Genomic DNA, 27475 nt, shown 5'->3' on the forward strand with positions numbered 1-27475 from the left:
AGACTTGCATATTCATTATATTTAACTAAAAACTGAAAATGCCCCTTCCACTGTAACTTACCTTCCTGTTTGCCATTTGTGTAGCTTTAATATTCTGTGTTTCCTTCCCGAAGAAGCTGTTAAGTTTGCCAACTACAAATTATGGCTGCTGTGATGGATTTGGATTTGTGTTGCTTGTAGGGACTAAACATGATATAGAAATATTAACAAAGGCTATGAATCAGCTGCTTCCTTGAACTTTCCATGCTGCGAGTTAACTTCTGTACTCTGCAAAATCTTGAGTACTGTTGTCTTCTGATATCTTCAACCATACTAATGAGCATGTTATTATGCTTCAATGGTACCATGTGGCCTGAACAACACTCAGGCAGGAGCACAAAAATAGGTCAGTACTGGCAAGGGTAGTATATCTGCCACAGTAGCGACATGTATGTAGAACTCAAGAGGTACTGAAAGCAATAAATGCTTTAGAAATAGCTTATAAACAAGAGAATTCATTGATGTTTTAAGAACTTCTTTATTTATATATTTACAGGGTGAAAAAGGCTTTCCTGGTGTTCCAGGTCCACCTGGTCATAGGGGCTTCCCTGGTCCAGAAGGGCCGCCGGGGCCACAGGGACCAAAGGTAGGTGTGTATGTGAGACACAGAAAAACTACCATGCCTGACTGTGAAACTGAGCTATGACTGGGCAGGGAGTTCCGTTTTAAACAAAACAAAACCTGTTTTAGGGTCTCTATTTGGTGAGGGATATTGTGTGGTCACCAGCTGCAGCAGTCATTTTTGACTGAGTAGATGTAGCTGATATAAACATGGGCTTTTATTGTCAGTTCTCCACTGGCCAGTGCTAAAGCACCTGAAGTGAGCTACCAGAAGTAATGAATATGGATCTAAATATATTTTAGCAGCATAACCTTGATTTCTGTCTAAACAGTATACTCTGATATCTGCTGGAATGAGAGAAAACAAGCTGCTTCTACAATAAATATGAAAAACAGATATAAGAAAATTTGAAGAGAAAGATGGTTTTTAAGATAAATCTTGGTCTGTTTAGGAAATACCTAGTTGCTTGCAGTATGGGAGGACTGACTTCAGTGACCTGGGCTTTCTTTCCTTCATGCCTGCTCTGTGGGTGAATGTGATTTTTTCAATGACTTCCGCATGAGCAGAAAAAAAAAAAAGTTGCTCATTAAAAACACGTTATTTATATTTCTCTTGAGGAACAGCATTCCTGCTGTCATTGATAAATCCAGAAGGCACTGCCACAATCACATTATATCTAGGACCTGCACTAATGTGTCTCCAGCTCTTATCCATACCTTTAAACAACTGGGTTTTTTTATAGTTTTAATTTGTTTGGATGTTGTTGCATTATTCTGTCCTATCTCATTTTTACAATCCTTTGTTGAACTGATACTCATGGTTGGATCTCATACATGTTGATGAGCCATTTATTTGAACTCATTGAAAAGTGTTTAGTAGAGCATTTCCCTTTTAATAAGTGATAATAAATTATGCAAGAATGGCAAAAAGCAAGGATAATTTGTCTAGCAATAACATCTCAGCCTGAATGCCATCTATTATAGTGTATTCCAGTCAGCTTTTCCTATTCAACGCCTGCACATTGTCCTAAACGTAATGTTGCCCAGGATTTTGGGAGCTATGCAGTTCTGTACATTCCCCATTTCCTTTCTGGGAATGATGAAAGTTTCTTATAATCAGTAGAGCTCTAAATGTCTTGAAACAATTCCAGGAGGTTCTGTGTCAACTGTCCTGTGTTGTGCTTTACTGTCTCCTGTCAGCCATGCTCTCCCATCCTGCTTAGCCCCCTTTCAGCTTGCTCCTGACTTCCCTTTCCATGCACATCAGCACAGGTGAGAGTGGCTTGTACGTGCACATACCTGGTCATTATATGAACATCATCCAGATGTGGGAGCTGAAAAGTTCTCCTGAGTACTTGTGAGGGTTTCAGCTATTTCCTCACAGGGAAGCACTGCCAGGTCTCAAAGTTCGAAGAGCTTGGTAGCAACTGCTTCCTCAACATACCCTGACTGTTACTTTTTGACAAACGATGAGATAAATCCCCTGTAAACACCGAAAAGAAGGGCAAAATGCCAAGGTTTATGCAAGTTGTATTCAATGCTTGTGTGCTTTAGTGTCTGTAATAGGCAAATCACATATTTATTTGTATAGTTTTGTGTGCACCTGTTGGTATTGTTATTAATGATATTGCATGTCTTGTTGACATATGTGCTTTTTCTCCATTATATTGATATATTTTGGTTTCCATTTATGATCTAGGGTTCTCCAGGGCTTATGGGCTTAGCTGGACCCAAAGGTATACGAGTAAGTATTTGTATTTTAAACTAACTTGTACGTATTATATGTCATGTTAAATGCCAGCTTGGTTCAATAATTTGTGAAAAATAACAACAAAACATCACATATGATTTTAACATATTTTTAACATTTATGATACAGAGTATGCACATGCATTATCTATTTTTCAGAACTTTTGCCTTTTTTTGCTACACCCTGTGTACAAGGTTCATGATGTATGTGTTTATTATTGGGGTATGCTATGAAAAAGTCAGACTAGAATTCCATGAAGGGTTGGTTTTGTCTTTTTTTCTGTGGGTGAAACCAGTCTATGTTAACAGTGCATAAGCTATCATTGTATTTGGTTCATAGCCAGAAGGGTTAAGGTAATAGTGATCTTTTGATGATCAAAAGGAAAGCTGCATGATGAGCTTTTGCTTAATATATGTAATATTATTCTTTCATTGTTACATCATTAGGGACTCCCAGGAATACCTGGATTTTCAGGTCCCCCAGGCCTTCCAGTAAGTAAAAACAAAACTGATTTAACCATTTCTCTCTTGCTACACTCTTAAGTACATTATTATCTTCAGCCCAATGTGCTCGCTCTAGTCTCAACATCAGCATTGTCTCTGTCAATTAGCTTGGAGATAGCAATCTTAGCATCAGCAGTTCTTACTCATTGTAATGATTTAAGAACACATTGTAATCTGTCAAGTCTTGTGAAACGCTGTTCCAACATAAACTCTTTCAGTGTTGCTGTAGGGTAATACGAATATACAAAAACAAAGCTTGTGTCAATTTTGCCCTTCTTTTTAGGGTGAACCAGGAACAGTTGGTCCTCCTGGGCACCCGGGTGTTCCAGGATGCAACGGCACAAAGGTACAAACCAAGCTGAATGTTATGGAGATTGTGTTTGGCTATGTTTAGGAATGGCCAAAAAAGCATTCTGAATTTTTTCCCTGATGCAACTTTGATTTTCCCCTGAAATAACTTTGATTTGTTTTGGTTTGGGACTTTATCAACTAGAAAAAACGTGAATCATAAGGCCAGAGGAAGGAAAAATGCTACCTTTTTGTGTAAAATTGATAATTAAATTATGCATGTTAATGGCCTTTGCTAAAATGTTAAGAATGTTTGATATCTTGACAGATAAAACTTTTTCATTAAATCCAGAGGACCTAATCAGTTTTGTCCAACTTGTCCTTCTGTTGAAATCTTACAGAAGAGACAGATAGTTAATTCATTTTATTTCACCAGTATCCAGCTTGCAGTTGACAATTCATCAGTCCAGAAAGCAAGTTAAAAAAAAGCCTTAGAGTTACACGTTTATTAGTTTTCCTTTGCGCAATGACAAAAAGCTTCCAGCATTCTGAAAGGGGGAGTCAGAAGAATGCCTGCTACAGGAAAACATATATTTCTAGTAAAACAGTGAACTGATCTGACATAGCTAATAAAGCCTGGTGTCTCAGAAGTCCGGCTGTGCACCTTCTAGCAAATACAGTAGTAATACAACTCACAATTTTGGTATGATAACAAAATAACTTCTTTTGTAATCACATTTGCTAAAATCCGGCCAAATACTAAATGGTAATATGCACTAACATTCACTCCTACTGCTTTCAGGGTGATCGAGGTTTTCCAGGTCCTCCAGGGAGAAGAGGTGCTCCAGGTGTTCCAGTATGTGTCTGTGAAATTCATGCTTTTGTGCTTTTCTGCCGCATAAAGCGATTCACTGAGTGTAAAGGCTCACATTAGCTGGTATTGACAACAGTTGAAATATATATAGGTACCCCTGTTTTATTAATATGAAAACTGTGTGGTAAAGAAACCAAAGTTAGAAGTAATGATTTATCTGCTGCATATTTGGCCTCAACTTCTTAGTTAATAAGTGCATGCAAATTAATTGGCTGCTGTTAGTTCTTTAATGTCTCAAGGAATACTCATGGAAATTTACCATTCACATCTTTAAAGATTTCTAATATGTATTTAATAGATTGCAGTTTCAGTTCATGCCTAATTAAGTCAGTAAGAGCCAGGAATTAAACCCAGAGCTTCTTCTTATAGTTGCCTTGCTTTAACACTAGGATTTGGTTTTTTCTCTCTGTAGAAATGTGTTTTTAAAAGAAACTACTAAACAACAAATGGAAAAAGAATGCTGTCTGTCAAGTTCCAATGGCTCCAAATCTAATAACTTGCAAACATGATTTTTACTGTACCAGCTCTCATGATTTTATGTATTTATTTATTAAAGTCAGGCTTTGAAACTGTTACGCCTTCACTTGTAGAGCTGCTACTGTGAGACTGGACTATTTTTTAACATTATGCCATTTCTTCTTAAATTGAAGTCTGGCACACTAAACATGTACCTGGCTGTACACTGTGTCTGTGAAAATACATCATTTCAAGAGCACTGAGCTTGGAGAATATTTAGAATGTGTCCCTTTGCCATTGTATCTTTTACTTTTCTGTTTTAACAATATGATTGTTCTTATCCCTAGGGTATTGCTGGCATCAAAGGAGAGAAGGTCAGTTATTAACACCATATTACGTGAAACATTTATTGGCAATCAACAGTTTGTGTGTATGTTGGCTGCTGGAAAATAGAACAAGCAGCTGCCAACTTTGGTGCTTTGTCCATACCCCAGATTATAAAAGAGTATATAAAATTTTTCTTTTCCTTCAGCTACTGTTATTGCATGTAATGAATTTAACCCTTTCAAGCACACAAATAACTAAGCCCCTCCCCCAAACAGCTTATGAATTTTTCCAGAAATCTACAGATGTACTAGAGAGTATTTTAAGGGGAGAAAAAGTACCAAAAAAAGTGAGGGTTAGGGCTGTGGGTGAGTAACGTAGGTATGTCTGAAATTAAGACTGTTCCTAATGGAGAACTGGAAAGGTGTGTTTTGTTTAATACAATCTTTTTTAAAGGTAGAGCTATCCATAACAGACAGTTGTCACCATTATGCAATTCTGATGTTGCTTATTTCCCTACAAAGTGTAGTAGAAGATTTTTTCAGCTATAGAGTTCTACAGCATAACTTTTTATCTTCCTTTTAATATAATTGTCCAGGGGTGCCCTGCAGATGGATATACCCAGGAGTATGGTGCAAAAGGTGATCCTGGACTGCCAGGAATGCCTGGACTTCAGGTAATTCACAATTAATTCAGACTGTGATATAAATATATAGATATATAAAAAATACATATAATGTGCGTATATATTAAAATTACTTTTATATATATATAATTTTAATGTTAGTATTGTATTTTTACAATTATTTCACTAGTTTCTGAACCAAGATAACTGTAATTAATTTGGCCATCAGAAGCAATAGTGTCCATTACGTGTTAGTAAAATGAGATAAGAAAGTCAGGTTGCAGACCAAGAACAATACTTTAGAAATGGAGGAAAACTGGTCATAGATTTCAGGGTTTACCCCTACGTATGGAGTGGAATGGAATAGTTCGGTTACAAGAGACCTACAACAACCATCTAGTCCAAATGCAAAAGTTTGCCTTGAAGTAAGATTGAACAGATTAGACCAGCTCAGCTTATAGAGGAATGCTAACAAAGGATATGATGATCCTTATTTAAAACACTGAGATTAACAGGAGAAGGCAGAGCAGAAATTTCTTTTAACTGTTACAATACATGGAGGACATTGTTAAAAGGAAAAAAAAAATTTCATTTTCTACTTCTTTGACAATGAAACTTTAAAGTATAAAATTTATTGCACAGAATGTTTAAAAGATTAAAGGTTTATTAGGGGTAGCAATAGGGCTATATGGGTTATGGAAATGGCCACAGTTACACAGGGTGTATATCCTCGCTGGAGGAGTTTAGTTTTAGAACAGGTGTGTTTTCTCATGTTTCAAAACATATGCCGACCAATGAAGTAGTGAGGAGGAATTACAATGCTGCGTTTTCCTGAGACAGGAAGAGGAAATCCAGAACTAGCGCTGCTCCTGTGTTTGTTATTCAGTTCGTTGCATTTAGCATTGTGGTTCACTCATGATCTTGCCAGGAGATTTATACCTTTTTCTTTTTTAATATGCAGGGTGCACCAGGTGCTCAAGGATATCCTGGGGAACTTGGAGAACGAGGCCCTCCAGGAGCTTCAGTGAGTATGAACTTATGTCTCACTTGTTACTTTAACCTTTGATTTTTCCCCAGAAACTTATGGAATTACACAAATACAAGTACCTGACTCTCCCAGACTTGAGATCTAGGAACATGTGTATGTGAAATCCATATCATTCGCACATATCTGAGGTTTTTTTCAGTTTCTTTTGATTATTATTATTCATGATAATTCCATGTACTCAGAAGCATTCTGGTCAACGTAAACATCAATCTTAATTTTTAATTATCAAGAAATTCACTTTATTTAATAATGTGTATAACTGTAAGAAGGAAAGATGTGTATGTTTGCAACTGGACGATATAGACAATCTGCCACCCACTCACAAAAAATTGCAGTTGTAAAGGTGGAAGGAAGATTGAAAATAGTGATATAACTCATGTGAAAATTGGGTACTTCAAAACACCTATATTGGTGCTGAAGATTGTAATTTTTTAAACTAAGGAAGTTTTGTTGTTGTTGTTTTTTGTAGGGCATGCCAGGGAGAGCAGGACCTCCTGGACCTAAGGTAGTCTCAGATTGGTAATAAAAATGAAAACTTCTATTATGTGTAACATCAGTTAACTCATTTTGTAGGTGTTTTTAAAATTAAAAAAAATAATATTTGGTTTTGTTTTTTTTTTTACAGGGTCTTATGGGACTGAAAGTAATAGGAACCAAAGGAAGAAAGGTAATTGTATAAAATGCTTAAAACATTTTTTAGTCTTGTTTCTATTTTCTGCTTTTTCTGATATACTATGGTGAAATGTTTGGGGAAGTAAGTACATTGAAATAAAAATTTTCAGTATATATGTGGAAGTCTTTTACTGGAAAACAGTGACATAGCAATTAATATCTAAAGATAAACTGTTTTCACATAAGAGCCAATGATATAAACTTCCTGATAGAAAGATAGAAAATTAAGAGGAGCCAGTAGTTAATATTTACTAACACATAGCATTAAATTAATTTATATATCATTTGCACAGTGTCCCTAAATGTTTATCTAAGCATGCAAACATTGGTAAATATATAGTATGTGTAGACTCACAGCTTCTTATGGCCAACATCTTTTCGGTGTCAGCCTTTATGATGCTGGAAAACCTTCCAGATTTAGAAGAAAAATCGGATGATGTGTTGTCCATGTTCTTACTTTGTTTCCCATATAATTGACATTAAGCTGGAAATGACTACTAATACATATATTGTCTCTCCGGACGTCAGCCTGCCAATGGAGGACCAGTGGTCAGCCTAAATCCCCTTACAGGACCTTTTCAAGAATTCGGGGTGTCTTGCAGTTGTGCAAACTGACCTGCACAGATCCCGCTGTGAACTGAAACATCACTGTCTGACAGTGGAATTGATTTTAACTTCGTAATTACCACTGGGCATGCGCTAGAAGTTTCCTGGGAAAATGTCTGTAGATAGAATTGATTATTGGTCAGCATTAGCTAGCTCAGTTGACTGTGAAGCATCTTGCTTCCTTATGAAAGAGTGATGCATTCTTTGCTGTTATGCTGCAAGTGCACACAAAGGCATTCCACTGGCTTAAAATCACTGAAAATTATGGATGTGTTTGGTTGACTCCCACAGGAAAGATTACATTTAAGACTTTCCCTGTTCTGAAAGATCTCTAATGAAAAAGTGTACTGTGATATTAATGGTTTTGGTTAATAATACATGAAATCTAATTTTATCTGTCAGCACTATGTTACAATCATATCCCTGTAACACACAGACTGCAGTTTTGAGGATGTCACCAAAGACAGTTCATGTTTTATTGATTGACAAATCGGGAGAAAAATTATAATAAAGGAGATATTATTGTTTGATTTAGAGTTAAACTGATTGTATAACTTTTAAGCAAACAGTATTAAAAATTTAAGCTAATTCTAGATACTTTAACAGAAATCAGCATATGCATTTTATATTTCTCAGCTTCAGAGAAGGTTGTCATAGTTACCTGAAATCCTCCATGTGCCTTTTTCAGTGGAAGATAAATAGCAAGCAAAGAGAAACGTTAACTGTGTTAATGGCTAAGTGTAATAACAGAAAATTTTTCATGATGTCAAAAGTATAGTGATGGTAATTTGAAACAATAAAATATGCTTGTAATGCTTGTAATTCTCTATTTTTCTTTTTTCTTTCAAGGGTGACACTGGATTAACTGGACCCCCTGGACCACCAGGAACTGTTATTGTGACACTAAGTGGACCAGACAACATGACGGTAGTAAAGTTGTTAAACATCACATTCAGATAATCCATCTTACTAGGTTTTACTTTCAGAGGACATTTTCATCTTCATTGTACTGATAACATTTCCTTTTACCCATCCTAACGTTTTTCGGACTTGTTTAGTTAGATATTAAGCTCTTCTTAAAGTGTGTCTGTATAGCCAGCTCAGCTGAGGCCTGTGTATTCCCATGCACATCTGCACAATACCAGTGAAATGCTAAATGCTTATTAGTAACCCACCTGCTGTGGATCTTTAAGTAGATGAAAAGTAAATCAGTGCTAGCTTCACCAAATCAACATGGATTTTCTGAATGGCTATCAAAGCCACAGCTGTGTTGACCTCTGGGCATTGTCACTGAAAATATCAGGACTCTGCGCTACTGGAGTTTCATGAAAGCTTACAACATGTCCATGTACATGGAAAGTGTTGGGGAAACAGTGAGTATTGGAGCAAGGAAATACTCCGCTTCGGCTTCCGTTTTAGATGTTGCTTTGTGAATTAAAGTTGTTGCATTTTGTTCTTATATAGAACTTAAGTAGCAGTAGTTGATATGCAGTTTTAAGTCGTCACATACTAACAGAATGAGTCTTCAACCTGTTCTTGACTCTCTATTCATTATTTAATTTGCATCTAATCCATGAAGTTATCAAAACTCCCTCTCCATAATGTGCTAAAATGAAAAGTGAATTTTGCACCAAGACTATATTGAGGCAGGAAGAGAAAGACTGAAGAAGCAGGGTTCAACTTTTAAGCACAGCAGCTCTTCCATGTTTAAATCAAATCCGGACCACTTGGAGCACTTCCGAGTCACAGCTGTGACAGTGTATCGTGGGTGAATGGCAATTTTTCAGAGACATTGGGCATTAAGGTTTAAAAAGCCCAGAAAACTCCTTACATAAATAGTTTTGAGCATGGAGTAACAATTAGGCAGTCCATAAACTTTGGCTTTGCAATGACTTCAGGATGTGGCCTAATACATAACGGTACTGCACAGCAGAGCAGTCTAATCTGAAGCCCACAGAGGTTTGGATCGTGTGGGTAGCCACTGCATTTATTTATCGGAGGTCACTATCTCCAGTGAAGCATCTAAGGTTTATTTGTTTTTCACTTGCAATTTATTGCCATTTCTGGGGATATTTACTCCAGTCCCTTTGCATGCAATCACAGGTAGGTCCTTCTGAACTCACTGTGTTCAGAAATATGTGCAGAGCCAGTTTCTTTTTCAAAGATCGTAGACTTTGCCAGGAGTGCTGATATCTCTTTTAGTCATGTAAGTAAAACCATCTCTGCTTGAAGCAGCTTGCTGGTCACATAAGGATTTCCTAGTTGTAAAACCTGAGTGTTACAGAAGCACAGAAAAATCCAAGAGACTATGGTGTTTTGTTTTGTTTTGTTTTTTCTGCGTAACAGGACTTGAAAGGAGAGAAAGGAGAAAAAGGATCAAGAGGACTCCCAGGGCCAATGGGGTTTGCAGTAAGTGACCACAAGTAAATCCCTTAAATCCAGATGTTCAGGCAGCATCACCTGGTAAATGCTACTCTTTAGAGTCTAGTATTTACACTACTTATTCCAATCTTTAATGGATAAATCAGAACTAGTGAATAGAATACCTATTAATAGCATTCTAAATGTGGTTTATTTTTACACTTTTTTTTTTAAGATAACAAAATTATAAAAGATACATTTAATTTGGAAAGTGTGAGTCTCAAAATATGTGTATGTTGAGGGTGGTTTTGTTACAGGGGCCGGTTGGTGATTCTCAGAGTGAAAAGGGTGACCGAGGAGAACCTGGAGTACAGGTGTGTGCAAACAATTGAATACACATATGTTAGTCTTTTCTAAAAAGCAGTTTTGCTCTCCAGTTTTTATTTCAAGGCCACTGAGAGCATACTTTCTTAGATTCAAACTCTCTTTAATCCAGTAAACCAGATTAGAGAGCTGGAAATCAGATCGCTGCTCTCGTAGGCTCACATGCCATGAATACATGAAGTAAAGGTCAGCTGATGGTGAATGCGCTTCTATTTGTTTTGCTATAAGTGTTCTACTGTTGAAACTTAGTAAAAAAAATTAAATAATGCTCTCCTGAACACATACTGGCTTTATAGTGCTGGTGTATCTGTAGAAGAGAATTAAAAATGTTGGATTTACTTAAGGCAGCAGACTTAAATTAGTATGCTCAACCAGCAGGTATAGAGAGACGTGAAGAAAGTTTTCGAAAGAGAGTTATGTTTTAACAGGATAAAATGTTGCATAATTTAATGACTGCATGAGAAAAAAAATATATGTTGATTTGCTTGAGTTTATCTACATTTTCAAGAGAATTAAATAGAAAGGTACAACTTCACATTCAAATGGCTTTCAAACTTTCAGATAAAAACTACTCAATGAAAGATGCAGAATCTTGGTAACTAAAACTGCATGAATTCATAACAGTTTACAAATATGTAATCAGGTGAGAACCCTAAAATATCCAACCAAATCAAAATGTTTTATAGCATTTTCTGAACAAAACATTTTGATTCCAAATACATTTTGGAAGCAATATTAAGAAAGATAATCTTCGAATGAAGTGTTTCATTCAGTCCAAACATATATATTTTGAAACTTTTCCCAGACTTCTGTGATCACAATAAATTTTCTTCCACAAGGAAAGGTAGCAAGACAAGACCAGCGCTACCCATAGATTGCTATTTCTTCAGTTGTATGGTGCTCTAATGATGATCATGCTATACAGCAGCTTGATTGTTATTTTTATTATTCCGATATATTTTTAAAATTGAAATTTCTGTTTGAGTTACTGGTGTCAAGTACTAAAAGTTCTTGCTATCCAATGTGTGTTATTCTTCCTTCATCTTGTGTGTTTCTTCTATATTATGTCTTCTGTTTGCAAACGCTCTGTCCTGTCATGCAGTGTTTTTTAGATCTCTTCTTAATTCACCTCTCCCTTTCTTCTTCATGGAGGAAGTAGTAGAGCAGTAGTACAGTAGTTTCACTGATTTATTCAGTGCAAAGCACATTTCTAAACCTTACTTTCTCCCCTGTTATTCTGGGATCATAATCTTCCACCCCCCCTTTTATCTTATCACTACTTTCCTGCTGTGGATTTTAACGAACCAGGTTTTCCTCCTCTCTGCCTTCAAAGTAGCAAGTATTCATACTCATATTCAAGTATTTATATTCAGAATGATGGTTTCATTTTCTTCTGTTTCTCTCCCCATTTCCCCCCTTCTCTCCCTTCCCTTTGTCTTCTTTTTCTGTTGTTGTTACACATTGCTTAACAGCAGATACCCCTGGCATGCTCCCTCCTGTTTTCACTTGTCCATCTACTGCCCTACTTCCAGTACCTTTGATGTGCACTCCCTCTTCTTTTTCATTAAATAATTTGTCTTCAAGTCATCTCTTAACCCGATTTCCTGTAAGAGAAAAGTTTCCCTTCAGTATCTTTCCCTGCTCACCACTAGAAGGGCTGCTGTATTGTTTTAACATTTGTTTTGCTTCTGCAAGGACCTGATTTTGCACCAGGCTTTCTGCACTTGCCTGCCTCTTTGTGCAGGTGAAGTGCCTGCCTCAACTAATTCTCCACAGGAGGAGGAATGTCCAGGGAATATCTTACTCCCTGTTTTGTAGAGTTTTATGAACATTAGTTATGATCAGAAATAATGAACATTTTAAAAATAACCTTAATGGCTTTTCAGAATTTATAGAGATGAAATACAGTTATATGCACAGCATTTAGTTGTTATGCTCTTTGAATTAAATGGCCCCTCTTTTGATCTTCTTAACTCTTTTATTTCATGCTTTTTCTTTGTAGGGTAAACCTGGAAAAGAAGGTGCCCCAGGCCCACCCGGCTTACCGGTAATGAAGGAAGCCTTTTAAATGTTTTCTAAGTAGCACTCATCTGTTTATTATGGTCATATATTCCTGTCACAGCTTTATCCCACTGCAGAATATATTTCAAAATGCTGATTTAAATACACTGTGAAATGTTTCCTTTCATGTAGCTGGCCTTGGAGACATGTCATGTCCTCAGATTTATGCAGGGGAGAGAAGCTCAGTTCATAGATATTGTCTCTCCTGTATAAAACAGGAGGACCTGTTGCTTGCTGCTGACTATCAAATGACTTTGAAACAGGGTCAAAATTATGCAAAATTAACTCTACTGAGTTTTAAGTCTGGTTAACCACATTGAAATTTTTGCGAAACAGTATGCCTCCACTTCACCATAAATCAAGAAGCAAAATGAATAATTTTTAATTACTAGAATTAAAGACATACTTTTACAAATAAAAGTTATTGTCAAGGTCACAGCTGCCTTGGCCTGAAACAAGATGACTGATATTAAAACTGTCATATTGTCATCATGTGATTCTTAAAATACACCATTTTATAACCAATATGATCTTGTTTGTGTACTAATTTAAAAGCTGAAGTTGTTCAAATGTATTTGGAATATTGTATTCACTTGCTTAAATACCAATTATTTTATATGTACTTCAGTTCCACTTTAACATCATCATTAGGGGTCACAGTGACCTTAAAATATCTTATCAAAATTCTTATTATCAGAATAGCCCATTTCACGTATATCTCTCTAAAACATAATCTTCATCATGCCAAAATGACCTTCGCAGACAGTCTAAACACATGGCAGTCTTAACAAAGAACGTGAACTGACAGACCACAAAGCTCTACTGCCTCGGCTAACAGAAACACAACTTTAAGTCGTGACAAGGATATGTCATTGCTCTCTTGCCATTTCAGCTTTACTAACTAGCAGTGTGTTCAGCTGCAGAGCCTCTGAGAAGTCCCTTGTCCTTGCATGTACACATTTGCAGAAAGCCTTAGCAGCAGTCTGCACTGTTTTCCTTCCTGGTCCTGCTGACTCCTCTTGAGATCAGCACCACCATGCAGAGTGATCAAGTTCTGGAACAGGGAGTTGCTGTAGGTGAGAGTCTCATATTGTGCTCAGTTGCTCCCCTTTCAGAAACAGTAGTTTGTAGAGGGAGAACAAACCACAGTCTCCTACGCTTGAGCTATCCAGAGCAGCTCCGTCTTGGGACTGGTGAAGTGGGCCATTATAAATGCAGATTTGGATGAGAGACCTGCAGTATTTCCCTCAGATGTGGAACTATACCCCAGACAGTATCTTCCCCTGAGCAAATCACATTCACCTTGTCATTGCCATGAAAAATTAAAGCTCTCCATTTTACATCTTACTGATGACAGTGCTAAAAGATTAATTCTCATAAAATTGTGTACTGTGACCTGCAGGGACCAAGGGGTGAACAAGGCAAACCAGGACTGGCTGGCAGGCAAGGAGCTAAGGTATCGTCTAATGGTTTTGTTGTTGCTTTTGAGGATGAGGCTAAGGTATGTTTTGGGGTTAATATATTGTTTTATTTATCACCATGTATACAATATGTTTACCTAAAAGATGACAAATAATGATATCATGGAATAGGGAATGGATCAGTGGAAACAGATCACGTGTTTGAACTGGTGTCGCCCTGTCCCTGCTGATGTGTTCCTGTAGTTTTTGATGTACACTGCTGAATAGTCATGTAAGGAACAGAGGTGGGGGTGGTGAAGGACTGGTCAGGAGCAGAAGTTCTTCTTTAATATTATGAGCAACATACTGAATTAACAGTGTGTACAAAATGTCATGTCATGTATCTTTTTTAATAAACAAACTCATCTCTGTCCTCTCATGAAGGGGATGAAGGGAAGAGCTGGTCCACCCGGAGCTTGTGGTCGAGTAAGTGTAAATTATCTTCATCATATCATTTTTCTAAACCATTAGAATAAGAATAAGCCAGACTGACTGTAGGAGACAATAACGGTTGTCCTGTGATGCCCTAATCAAGACCTGGCTTTCTCAAAGTACTGGTGTTGCTGGGAGTTTCACAGAGGTGGCATCTTCCTTCACGTAGAGGTAGATGCACGATCAGGGCCTAGTTAGACCTCACTCAGTTGCAGCAATTTTGGCAGAACAGACTGTCACAGACCAGTTACAAAAATCCACAGGAGTTAATTTTTAAACCAATCATCTCTAATCGTTTCCAGAACAGGTGGTGTTAATTTTAAAATCCTAAGAAGAGTTTTTAAAGAAAGCAAGAAATCTGAGTACAGTTTCTCTGTCTAGTCATGCTGTGTAATTAGTGGTTTTCTTGAAGGTCCTATGTGCACCTAATGGGAGGACTTCTGCCCAAATTGTTCAAAAGAAATAACTACGTAAAAAGCTAAATCATTTGTGATATTGAGAGAGTATTAAAAAAAACAGTACGTTACAAAAAAACAGTAGAAGAAAAGTAAAAATTTTGAATTTTAATATTAAGCAGTTTTTTATTTCTTTTCAAATTTGTGCATTTACATTTCACTGGGCTGTTTATATGTCAAGGTACAGTATTTATTATAATACCAATTTGCAAATAATGGTGCCTATGTGAAATAATCCAGAAAAGACCCAAATTGCATTTTCATTTTGCCTGTCACTTATAGAAATTTGAAACATCATAATATTAAGCTTCAATAAATTAAGTATTAATTTCTGTAGGAATGACTTTTAGTGCTCATGCGACTTAACTATTCGATTTTTGTCTATTTTCTTGCGTGCTGTAGTAGTCTAGGTATCGCTGATGCTGTTTTGAGCCAGTGGCATAGACGAAGTGATTCCTAGAGGTTTCTTTCAAGAATATTTTCTATTTCATGCTGCTGTAATGTTTGTGATTGGGTCTGCAACTTATACCTTGCCTGTTTAACTGCATCTGCAGGCAGAGGAGTTTTCTGAGAGTTGAGGAACTGGGCTGAAATCCCAGCCCCATCTATTTATACAAGTCTCTTAGCATTGTCTCTGTATAGCAATTACGATTTAATTTCTGGCTTCTTGGAATTACCTTGTGATTAGAGAGGTCTCATGGTGTCACAACATCAAAATTATGAATGAGATCATAACATTGTTCTAACCAAATGTTCAATATGGGGCACTGTGCTTCTCTCTTCACTTACTATTCTTTCTTTTCTTACCATCCTTCTCTTAAGACAGAGTATTATGATAAAGTGGTTGGTGACAAAGGAGATGAAGGACCCCCTGGACCTCCAGGACCAAAAGGTCAACGTGGCATGCCTGGTGAGTGGGATGTGAAAACCAGAATCTTTTAGCACGAGCTCTCCACTCAAAGGGCCTGTTGCAGGTAGAGTTTTAAGCACTCACCAACCTGCTTCTGCCTTTACAAGAGTATTTCCAAATTACTCACATCAAATTGCAGAATTGAAATATATCCTGAGACTTTGATTTATGGCCATATTTCCTTTTAAAAATAATGAAGCTGGCACACTTCTTCATGAAAATAATTGAGCTGAGCACCTAAGCTCACTGACATCTTGTCTCATGACCTTAGTGGTCTCCTGCATCAGCACGTTATTTGTATATGCTGTAAACAAACCATCAGGGCTGTAAGTCTCCTGTTAAAAGTCATGCATTTTTTTCTGTCTCTTTTTTTTTTTTTAGCTTTCATAGCTTGTAATATTTTTATTGCCCATCATTCCAAAATAATATCTGTAAGTTTTTATTTTGTTTATTTTGGCCATGCTGTAAAATTAAAAGGTACTGACTTATTATTTGGTCTGTCTCACAATATAACAAGGACTTGTGGGCTGAACTCCGAGGCAGCATCTTGTAGGGTGTATGTCATACTGATCCAGCAAGTCCTTTCCCTCCAAGTTTTGATGTTCTAGTTTTACAAGTATTTATCTATGCAAGTGATTGTGTTGCATTCAGTGAATACTCTTTGTTGTAAATCTACTTACATACTTCCAAGGGATAGCAACAGGAAAGCTGAGCCTTTCAAAATAATAATGCACTGTTAAGAGGGGGTATATTTACTAGAGCAAATAATAATGGCAAAAAGAAGCAAGTTTGCAGGCCTGTAAGTCATTCTCAAGTAACTGAGTGCATCCCCAGCTAAGATAAATGCAGTGGATCCTGTTCATAGCCTCTTGTTAACATCCATATCTCGCCATTTTTCAGTGAGACTTGTCAGAATGCAACAGTTACCTAGGTAGTAAATTCCTACTCAGGCAGAAGCCCAAAATTTGCAGTCAGTGTGAATGAGTAGTGACTTTGCAGAGTATACAGTGGTTTAACTCAAGTTCTCAATTCATTGCTTTTGCAGGGCCACAGGGTCCTCCTGGAGGTGCTGGTAGACCAGGTACATGTAATGGGTACAGTACGAACAATAAAATACATTGCTCTTCCTGCCTGTTACACTGAATCAGCTTTGTGGAATCTTAACTTCAGATGATTTTAAACATATCTCTAAGTGGTAAACAATTGTCACCCAAAAGCATTGGTGGACCAGTTATTTAAAGAGATGTTAAAGATAATTTTTAAATGTCTTTACATGGTCATTGTGATTATTTAATAAAAGGTAAAGATTTGTGGGATGAAATCAGTATGTTTGTCTCTCACTCATCCTATTGAGTACTTACTTTGCTTTGAAATTCCATTTCTTCTCTAACTTCATTTTTGTATTTTTACCTCTTTGCTTAGGTGTGTCAAGACCTGGTCTGAGAGGTCCCCCAGGATTTCCTGGGCTAAAAGGAACAAAAGGAGAGAAAGGACAAATGGGCTTGTGTATTGTAGGCCCACCAGGACTACCTGGTATTACTGGCAGACCTGGTTCTGTTGGATTACCAGGTCCTCCGGGAGAACCAGGTGACATTTCAGTATTGTACCTATAATGAACAAGAAAAAGTCCAGAGTAATCTCAATATCTAATCTATGAGATTATATAAATACATTTCTTACAAAGTATATTTTGAGTAATATGGTTGAATTTCTATTTGTAAATTTTGGTTTAGGATATTAATGAAGCAAAGGTCTGTGCTCCATTACTAATGAGATTCTGTGGAGAAGATACAATGACTTGTAAATGACAGTGTAAAGATTTTTCACCTTTTTCTATAACTGTGACTATAAAAATCTGCTACATGAAATGGGGAAAGACAAATGAGAGAAAATCTGTTCTTAAAAAGAATTCTTCCAAAAGTTTTAGTGAATCTGTAAAACTAAATTCAGAAGGGGCCAATCTGGAAGCTAGAGAAATGACTTGCATATGTCCAGAGGTCTTTGTGGGCCTTGGAGCATGTTTGAAGTTCTGGCAGGATGAAAAAAAAACAGTAGCAGTTTATAAAACTTCTCAAAAAGGTATTAACTAGGAATACCTCTTTAACTAGTAGTACCAACAGCATCATTTTTCTTTTCTATGTGGCATGGTCAAAACAAGTTTTTCTGAACCAATACCAAAATAGCACTTTTCTTCCTCTCTCTTTGAGAAATATACTATGTTTCTGTTGTTTCAAACAAAACGCAAATACTTTGCCCAGAAGGGACTATGATTTTTAAAGGCTAAACAGTTTGCCGAGACTTACTTTGCATTACTATATTTATTCTCAAGTACTTCCAGTTACAAGTGTTTTGGATTTGTCCAGGTAGTTCTATTTTAAATGAATCACAGAATCTGTCAAGGTTGGAGAGGAACCATAAGGATCAGAATACTCTCTCCAAATCATCCCTCCAATTTTTTCTGTCTTAGCAAATAGAAAATTGTCTGAATAATCTGCCGATGTAATGGTGCCATGCTCGTTTCGTTACAGGTAGAATAACATACAGAACAGGCCTACCAGGGCTTCCTGGAGAGCCAGGGTGTGCAGGACCTCCAGGACCTCCAGGAGACACTGGCATGAAAGGTCAGTTTCAGAAAAATATCACTCAGAAGTAGATAGCACAATCCGGTAATTTTCATGGATCCTCATGAAATTTTGAACTTAATTTGCCTCTTATGCCATTTGATTAATACAAAGATTTAAGAAAATTAATTAGGGATAGCAAGATGTCTTCCTCCCCTTACGTAAAGAGCAGTGCCTGTGCCAGTGCTGCACACCAGTTGTGCTGCACTGCAGGCAGGGTGTAGGTCTTCACTGGGACAAAGAGTTATTACAGATTTGGTAGGGTTTTTGTAGCCTCCCATTGTTATGTTTCACACTAACAGTTGTTCTCTGAGAGAAGGTTCCTTCTGCAAATATCACCACAGGAGCTGCTCAATCTCTTTGCCACTTGCCGCTCGTTAAAGTCACTGAGGCTGTTATGGAGCCATGTTAGTTTTAAGCCCATGTCTCTTCTTTTAGAAAATTTGGCTTATTAGTAGACTGCCTATATCCAAATAAATTATTGAAACTACAGTTGAAAAAATCAAAGAGATTTAAACAAAATGTTCCTGCATTTTCAATTAAATATAATCAGTTCTGATTCACTGTCTGACCACAGGTAATTTTGTACTGTACTGGAAATGATCTTCCAACAAAATTAAGGCCATATTCTTACCACTTTCTGGCCAAAAAATCCTAGCCATTGTCTATAACAGGGGTGTTAGACTAATTTTCACCAGGGGCCACATCAGCCTCACAGTCGCCTTCAAAGGGCCAAATGTAATTTTCGGACTGGATAAATGTAGGAGTAGTTACATTGCTCTATAACAAACTATGTAATACATTAGTTAGGCTTGGGAATGACTTATTGTAGAACAGCTAATGAATTATTTTCACTCTAGGCGATGAAGCTTGCATGTGTACTGATTGCAGCTATCTTCCGGGAATACCTGGTCTTCCTGGTCCTCCTGGGGCACGTGGTCTGGATGGTGTAGCTGGTAAATGATCTCGTTGTTGTTAACAGAATAGTAGGAATTGCCTATGATTTTGCTTTTAGCATGAGAATCGGGTATGGGCATGTCTGCAGCACACAGCCCTTGAACTAGCCCTGACGTTGTGATGAGTGTGGGAGACTGATGCAACTCCCATCCGCTGATAGGAGCACAAGTCCTAGAAGGGGTGAAGTCAAAATGCTAATAGGCTTCAGTGCAGCCTGAAGCTAGGTCAGTCTGTGATGATGCAGTCAATGTAACAAATAGAAACATCCAATGCTGCATATGATTATCTGAGCTTGTCAAAATCCACATCCTTGTTTTCATTTTTGTTTACAAAATACACTGTTTCTTTTCCAGGTAGAGAAGGAACAACAGGTGCAAAAGGTTCTCCAGGTTCTCCAGGAGCACCAGGGTTTCCAGGAGCTCAAGTAAGCCTTTGTTTTTTCAGATTTTTTGTATCCCACAAGAATTATTTCAGATAAACCTGATGGCTGGTGTCATATGCAGTGTCATACTGAGCGATCTCAACAGTTTTCTTTCTGTAGTAATGAATGTGTCTGCATGGGAGGCCTAGGTAGAAACTGTAATGTATGGCTGATGTAGCTTTACATGAGCCTCTTTTGCTCAGTGTGGTGAGGGGTTCAGCCCAGGCAGTGAGGCAGGTAAACACTTACGTGATTATCCTGTGCTGTATTTCATGATGGCTAGACCGCTTCTTCTGCCTGGTATGGGTAGTTTACAGTTAACTTCTGTTCATAATTCTGTAATCATGGCAGTGGCTGTAAAGCTTATATAGAGTTTTTTGTGGTTTTTGTCAGATCTCTTATTTCTCTTGTTTCCAGTACACTCGGGACTGGCTAAAGACCCACTGTGCAGAGGAACTTGCTTCTTACAATATCCTCTTTAGGGGTGCAAAGGATATTTCCCCTTGGGAAATATTGTCAAGAGGGAAGGCTAACAGCTGCTGCCACAGACATACCATTTGGTTTTTCTAATTTGTGCCTGTAGTAGTAATTATTTATGGGAAATGACAGTAGATGCTGTCCAATAAAACATGTCATGCACAAGTATTCATTGTGGTGGTTGCCATACAGATGCAGAATGGAAGAGTCTGCTAACAGGCTTTTCCAATAGGCTCCCAAGAGTCCATGAGCCCAAGATCACTAGAGACCAGTATGCTTTGAGCTTGTACTGGTTTTGGCTGGGATAGAGTACCCACTTAAAAAAAAAGAAAGCTTGAAAACACTTGACATATTGCTTTGTTTCAGGGACCTCCAGGTTTTAGAGGAGATCAAGGACATAAAGGATCAAAAGGTGAGCCAGGATATGTGTATCCAGAAGGGCCAAAAGGTGAGCAAGGAGATCCAGGGACCGGGGGAGACAAAGGAAGAAAAGGTTCAAGTGGATTTCTGGGAAGACCTGGCTTTAAAGGATTCAAGGGTTCTAAAGGTGATAAGGTGGGTATGCACTGTTTGCAATTAATATAGAATTAATGAAAACTTAAATCAGTTCTAACTTGTAAAACAATCTTTTTTATCTGTTAGCTGAATATCCTCTACCTGACTTTGGTGTACTATGCACAACTATAGCAACCAATATGCATAACAAATATACTTGAAAGAATGAGAGTAAATATTGTAACGTAATACCAGAGAGAGATGAGGCTAGTGTTGATATATGTTGATGAAAAACCTCAGCAATCTATTGTGGTGATAATTCTCCACATGTAATAATTTAAATGTCCAGACTATCTTGGGTTCCCATGATGAATAAGATATTTTTAAAGTCCGTTTTCCTGACTACTTGTAATGCTTAAAAGGAGATAATAATTCAAATAGTTCCCGTGCAGTTTTCAGAAGTTAATCTTCAGTTGAGGCTGAGATAAACCACCAAAGCTGGGAGGTCTGACTGTAAAACTAGAATCATTAGGGCAGAGCTCTTGGTTCAGCAGAAACAAAAAGTAAGAGTTATTGTTGTGCTGGCTGAGGAACTGTGAAAATTATTCAGATACAACTGTCTCTAAGCCTGACTCCACAGTATTCAAGAAGAATCAGAGCTGAGGTGTTTGGTTGTTCTTACCAAACCTGTTTTGAAAAGAAGAAAAGTGTACAGTAATGCCACAGTGATTGTTTTATTTATTTTTGCTATTTCACTATTAATAGTCTTCTAGCTGCAACCATTGGTATTAAATATTTTATTCTTTTAACTGCAAGTAAATCAGAGGACAAATTCCTCTTAATTTAGCGGGACTACTCTGCTACTAAAGTAATGCAAGATTATAGTCAGAGAATTGGGCATTTTGTTATGAAAGCTGGTGGGGAAAGCAAGAAATGTCATCGTTAACAGGGACTGCCTGGTTCAAAAGGAGATAGAGGACTACCTGGTTTGCCTGGCAGTCTTGGTCTTCCTGGAGAAATGGGTCTTCCTGGACTGCCAGGATATGGATCACAAGGAATACGAGGTTTCAAAGGCTCTAAAGGAATACCAGGTCCACCCGGATTACCTGGAGAAGCTGGTTTGTAACTTCCTATATTACCATGTTTTAACTAATGTAGGTAAGAGCACTTGATTGAAATTGCAGAGATAGGTTGAAGTCAAAGACATAATTTATGAAACATAGGAAGCTTTTCTTGGGAGGAGATTTCCACAGTGTTGTTTCAACTTTGGTCCCACTGGAAATAATAGCAAAAGTCTTAGGGTCATAAGATAATTGAAGTTGGAAGGGACCCTATGAGGTCTTTAGTCTGAACTCCTGCTCAGAGCAGGGTCAGCTATGAATGAGGTAAGACCAAGTTACCTAAGGCATTATCCATCTGGGCCTTGAAAACCATCAAAGACACAGACAGCATGTCATCTCTGTGCAACCTTTTTGAGTGCTTCATTGTCCTCATCATGAAAAAAGAAGTCTTTAAATATGTATCCAGTCATCATCATTAGTGTGAGCTAAGTCATCAGTCGAAAATATGAAGGGCTTAACCATTTTCGAGTGCTGAAAACACACCAGTGTACGAAAGTATAATCTGGAAGAACTCAGAGTTGGACTGCAGATATAGTTAAGGTTTCTTAAAGAAAATACCCATTACATCTGTATGAGATTAAGTTGCAGATTAAGCATTACTCAGTTGCATTGTTTTCTTGCCGACTTTGTACTTCTTTTTCTGTGTCTCCACTAGACTGCAGGAGGGCTGAGAGGAAGGCTGTGGGTGGGCTCACTGTCAATAAAATTCTTTCTTTTTATGAGGGCAGGAAGTCTGTTGAATTTTCAGAAATACAGAATCAGTAGAAAACTGCATTTCTAGCCAAGTAGATTTATCAATATTTTTAAATGCTAAAAATTACATATTGCCAAACTGTAAACCTTTGTAATCTTTATGTATTTCCTGAAGGACTGAAAGGAGAGACCAGTAGGATAATTCCATTACCTGCGTTGCCAGGACCTCAAGGACCGGATGGTTTACCTGGACCTCCAGGAGTGCCTGGTGCGTACATCACCACTAATTACAGTAAAAATCAGAGATAATCTGATTGGGATTACTCTACCAGATCTGGCCAGATAAAACAGTTGCGTTACTTTGAAATAATGACAAAAAGAATTTCTGTGGTGCAGAAAGTATAGAATCAACTGTAACATTCCCTTTCTAGAAAACTAAGGGCAGTGTATGTGAATAGGAAGGGCACACAGGGCCATGTCCACGGTGTGTAGTTATGACAGAGACGGTAAGCAGTCCTGTGCTATGACTTCATTCCTCCAAGGACCAGAGACATCGGGTGCATATGCTGCAGCTTGTATAGCCAGAAAGGCGCCTCTGGCATAATGTTGACAAAAGTGTATCCCAAATTATGCTGGGATTGCTGCAACCTTCAAAACAGAAGGAACAAAATTAGGTTAAAGCATTCTTAATCTTCCTGGAGTCCTTGGCCCTTCTCATGCTGTGCAGGCGCACAGTCAAAACAGAAACTGTTTTCTGGTTCCTTTTTGACATGACTATTACTAACCATTGTTCTAAGATACTAAGAACCTGACTTTCCTTTTTTGGGTGGGTTTTGGGCTTGGGTTCTAGATGGAATTTTTTTTGGTTGCTGCTGTTTTAATTTTTGCAGAACTTTTGAATGCACTGACAGACAGTAAGTGACATTCAGACTAACTGTAAGGCATCTTTGCTTTGGTTTTGTAGAACAGTAGTCCTTAAAGATACCTTGAATAACATAGGAAAGTTCTTCTGTTCTTACAGTTGCTTCTGTTCCAAGCCTCACCCCTATAATGTGTATCTTCTCAACAAGGGTAAGATTTCTATCTGCCCATAATTGTTCCTAGAAGCTTGGAATCTGGGCAGATTGCATAAAAACTTGACTCAGACTCATGCCTGCTTTGATACTGTGAACATAATTAGCATTTAAACTGTGAAAACCTGCTGTGAAGGAGAAATAGTGTCTAAGTTCTAATACAACATACAGTGGTGTCCTAATTAATAATGATAAACTGTAGAATGCCTAATCTTACACTTTGATGTTCCGTAGTGAGATACATTACAGTTTACTTATTTTCTTTGTACAGGTAGGGTTGGAGCACAAGGTCTGCAAGGTGATTCAGGGCATCCAGGGCCAACAGGTGACACAGGCTTTCCAGGGCTTGGGTTTCCTGGATACCCAGGTCCAAAAGGTAAAATACTCATTTTGATCTTCTTCCAAAAAATAAAAAACAACGCCCCAAAAAAACCCAAACAACCCACAACAACAACAGAAATTCAAAATCTACTTTTCTTTTTTTTTTTTTTTTTCAGTCCACATTAAAAACAATCAACAAGTTAAAAAGAAAAATTGATGAATATTAGTCAGACAGAAACGTGGGTTTAGCACTCTTGTAATTTACTGCCTTCTGGCTTAAAAATTGTAAGTTTGAATTATTTTGAAGCATTTCAGAGAATCAACTATTAAAGCTGTCACCAGGAAAATAGTTTGAAAGACATTGATGCTTCCTGGAATACTGCCCAATCAGGTGCAGCTCATCCGAATGTCACACTTACTTATGATGGATTCTCTTTATCTGGATGGATGTTACATATACAGAGCTGATGTTTAATCCGTTTTGGTTATGTAACTGCATCCATACAAATATCCATTTGTAAAATAAAGTGATAACCATAGCATCTGTGCTGCCATTTAATTCCTTTTACAGGAGAGAAAGGGCTTCCAGGAGGCAGAGGGCCACCAGGGTGTGAAGGAAAGATTGGAGATCCAGGCCGAGCTGGAAACCTAGGACAACCAGGAGAAAAGGTTTGGTTAGAAATACAGCACAGTCTTTTCCATAGATGCCATTCATTAAATGTGATGCTGAGCAAATAAATTAAGTGTGAGGAATATAGGAGCTCCTGTATTTCCTGACCAGTGATGCATAAACTATGAAATTAAATTGTTTATATAAAAAGGGTCTCAAGCCAAAATTTTAAATTCAGATACAGGATTTCAGAACTCCAAGTGTTTGGGATGTTTGGTAGTTCAGTTTTCAGAGCACAAGGAAGATATTGCATTGTTTACAGCAGAAAATTAAGGCCACAGCTTTGAAAAAGATGGGTATTCAGAAATTGCAATTAAGCACATATTTGATGGAGGTCAGCCACTAGTAAATATTCATTTAATTTAAGAAAGTGCTCTGTTGAATTCAAGCATAAAGGAAGTAGGTTGTAGGTAATACTGCTGCCGCTCTTACTGATTAACAGGAGCTAATCTACTGATGGCATGTGTAAATGTAGGATTCTTGACTACTCTGCCACAATGCAGTAAAGGCCAAATGGATAGAAGTGCCTTGAATTGCTCAGTAGCAACTTCATGGAGTTAGGGGGCAGAATTCAGAAGCGGTCTAGACGAATTACTTCTCTGGTGTAGAACCTGCAGCTGGTCAATAAGAAACATCCAGTGGTCTGCTGAATTGGAGCTATTAAAAATTATGTGAAAGATCCCCCAGGAATGGATAAAATTGCCCTCATAGAAGAAGTTAATTGATCGCACAGTAGAGAAAATATTTTGGCAGATTTGCAAAACATAGTACACATAGATTGTTTACGTTTCTCTCTGTGTTGCAGGGTGACCCAGGCACAGTTATTCCTGGAGAGCCAGGTAGACTGGGTTTACCAGGAGATCGTGGCATTCCTGGCTCAAAAGGTGACACTGGATTTCCAGGACTTCCAGGCCTACCAGGGCGTGCTGGACATGATGGTGAAGATGGTCTGAGAGGTACTGTTGTCAGACAAGCTCAAGGAGCACAGCAAGTTATTTTAAGAAAAAGGAAGCCAAGTCGAACAATGCTCACTCAAAGCCTGAAACTTCTACTGAAATCATTGTGAATCCAGTCTCCTTTCTTTTAGGAGATCGTGGCTCACCTGGAGTTCCTGGAGATCCAGGTTTTCCAGGGAAACCTGCTGAATGTCTTATTGGCCTGCCAGGTTTGCCAGGTGGCCAGGGAGCTACAGGCCCGCCAGGTAGGGCTTTCTGAATCAAACATTCCCTTTAACTGGATCGGTCTGAGTTTTGTTTCTGCCTTGCAATGGCCTGAGGGAGCTGAAGTTGTTTCTGAATATTTGCTATAGGATAGTATATCAGACAATGTGAGCCCATTTAAAACATGCACTTTCTGCAGATGGGAGGAAACATGCACACTGATTAATATGGACTGAGATTCAGCTTCCGCTGTACAGTGCAAACAGTAGTCACAAACTGGCCCAAATTCCACAGGAAAAAAAATATTTCAGTCGTGTCTCCTATGTGGGGTTGAATTTAGATTCCTTGCTGCAATGTGATTGTTAAAGAAACAAAACAGAGGAGGAGCTCACCTAGGTAGAAAATGAGTTTAGGTTTTCCAAATTACCTGCATATACTGTGTTTGATTTTTGTCCAAGAGAAACACATTCGGGTATCCAGCACAATCCTGCTATACATGATCTCAAAAGAATATTTTATTTATTTATTTATTTATTTTTAAGAGAGAATTAATGCAGAATTGGTGGGTTTTTCTGAGAAGGAACAGAATTGTCTACTCTCACCCAACACACAGCTCTTTTAAGATTTCCTGAACATGTGGTCTTACAGGTCGAATGTTTAGCCCTCAGACAGGCAGAGTTCAGGAAGAGTTTTATGCTCATGATGGCAAGATAGAGATAAAGGTTTATTTTTCCAGACAGATGTACCATACTATACTTTCATACATTTTTCCTAGGAGGAAGAGGTTTGCAAGGTTCAAAAGGAAAACTAGGTCCTCCTGGCTTGAGTATCCCAGGAACCTACGGAAAGCCTGGGGAGCCTGGATTAATAGGTCTTCAGGGAAACACGGGATTACCTGGTCCCAAGGGACAGTCTGGAAGGCCAGGAATCTCTGGTGTGCCAGGTAAGGATTCCCCAAATTCTTGTTTTGACAGAGAAATTAAGTTGGTCTCTGCAAAAAGGTGCCAGTCATGCTTTTTCCAAATTGAAGATGCTGAAATACAGAGTGTTTCAAAAAGATGGACCCAACTTGAAATCTCTCTGCTTTGAAACTGGGTCCATCTTTCTGAAACACCCTGTATTTTTCCATCAACAGCTTTTATATATTACTGAGATCTATACGGAAAACAAATAAATCATCATTCCCTAAATTATGATCATATTTTGAAGTTTTCATGACACAGTACTGAATTTTCTATAACAGTCTTCTAGGAACAAAAGGCTACCTTACATTGGTTTTTGTAGAGTAACATCCTTGCAGTAGGACATGAACTAGTTAACATTCAAAGCAACTCCAAAGCATAATGGAAGTGTAAAGTGTTTAGTAGCTCTTACTTAGCATCCATTTTCAAACAGATAGCTTGTTGATGCTATCATCTTTTTCTTAAAAAGCAAGTTTGGATCTGAAGTCTGGCAGAGTTGAGTCCAATCAAATTCTGTCACATTAACCAGAGCTAACTTTAAGTAAGGTAGGTAATCCCTGTAGGGTTTTTTTCAGAAATATGTTCAAATTTTATTTGTAGAATAAAAGAAATCAGGTATTAAATGCTTCTTATCTCTAATAAATATTTTTCATTACTATCAAATCCTCCATTATACAGTGGAAAGGAGATGGTAT

At 37.8% G+C, this 27475-nt stretch overlaps 1 protein-coding gene across 1 annotated transcript in view; it reads left to right on the forward strand.

Moving 5' to 3' along the window:
- Positions 1-27475, forward strand: part of COL4A3 (collagen type IV alpha 3 chain) — a gene marked incomplete at both ends in the record, with an annotated part of 59245 nt that overhangs the window by 15708 nt on the left and 16062 nt on the right. Inside the window, 30 exons of the mRNA XM_080349803.1 lie at positions 536-625; positions 2300-2344; positions 2797-2841; positions 3137-3199; positions 3944-3997; positions 4819-4845; positions 5394-5471; positions 6382-6444; positions 6938-6973; positions 7094-7135; positions 8596-8673; positions 10093-10155; positions 10425-10481; positions 12494-12538; positions 13955-14008; positions 14397-14438; positions 15722-15809; positions 16855-16890; positions 17232-17396; positions 18338-18430; positions 19291-19386; positions 19741-19811; positions 20652-20840; positions 21730-21898; positions 22770-22866; positions 23943-24043; positions 24560-24657; positions 25464-25614; positions 25746-25859; positions 26594-26761. Of these exons, the coding sequence (XP_080205929.1) occupies positions 536-625; positions 2300-2344; positions 2797-2841; positions 3137-3199; positions 3944-3997; positions 4819-4845; positions 5394-5471; positions 6382-6444; positions 6938-6973; positions 7094-7135; positions 8596-8673; positions 10093-10155; positions 10425-10481; positions 12494-12538; positions 13955-14008; positions 14397-14438; positions 15722-15809; positions 16855-16890; positions 17232-17396; positions 18338-18430; positions 19291-19386; positions 19741-19811; positions 20652-20840; positions 21730-21898; positions 22770-22866; positions 23943-24043; positions 24560-24657; positions 25464-25614; positions 25746-25859; positions 26594-26761 (2518 nt within the window). The remainder of the gene's footprint in view (positions 1-535; positions 626-2299; positions 2345-2796; positions 2842-3136; positions 3200-3943; positions 3998-4818; positions 4846-5393; positions 5472-6381; positions 6445-6937; positions 6974-7093; positions 7136-8595; positions 8674-10092; positions 10156-10424; positions 10482-12493; positions 12539-13954; positions 14009-14396; positions 14439-15721; positions 15810-16854; positions 16891-17231; positions 17397-18337; positions 18431-19290; positions 19387-19740; positions 19812-20651; positions 20841-21729; positions 21899-22769; positions 22867-23942; positions 24044-24559; positions 24658-25463; positions 25615-25745; positions 25860-26593; positions 26762-27475) is intronic.

Source organism: Nesoenas mayeri (genome assembly GCF_963082525.1).
Source record: "Nesoenas mayeri genome assembly, chromosome: 9".
NCBI lineage: Eukaryota > Metazoa > Chordata > Aves > Columbiformes > Columbidae > Nesoenas > Nesoenas mayeri.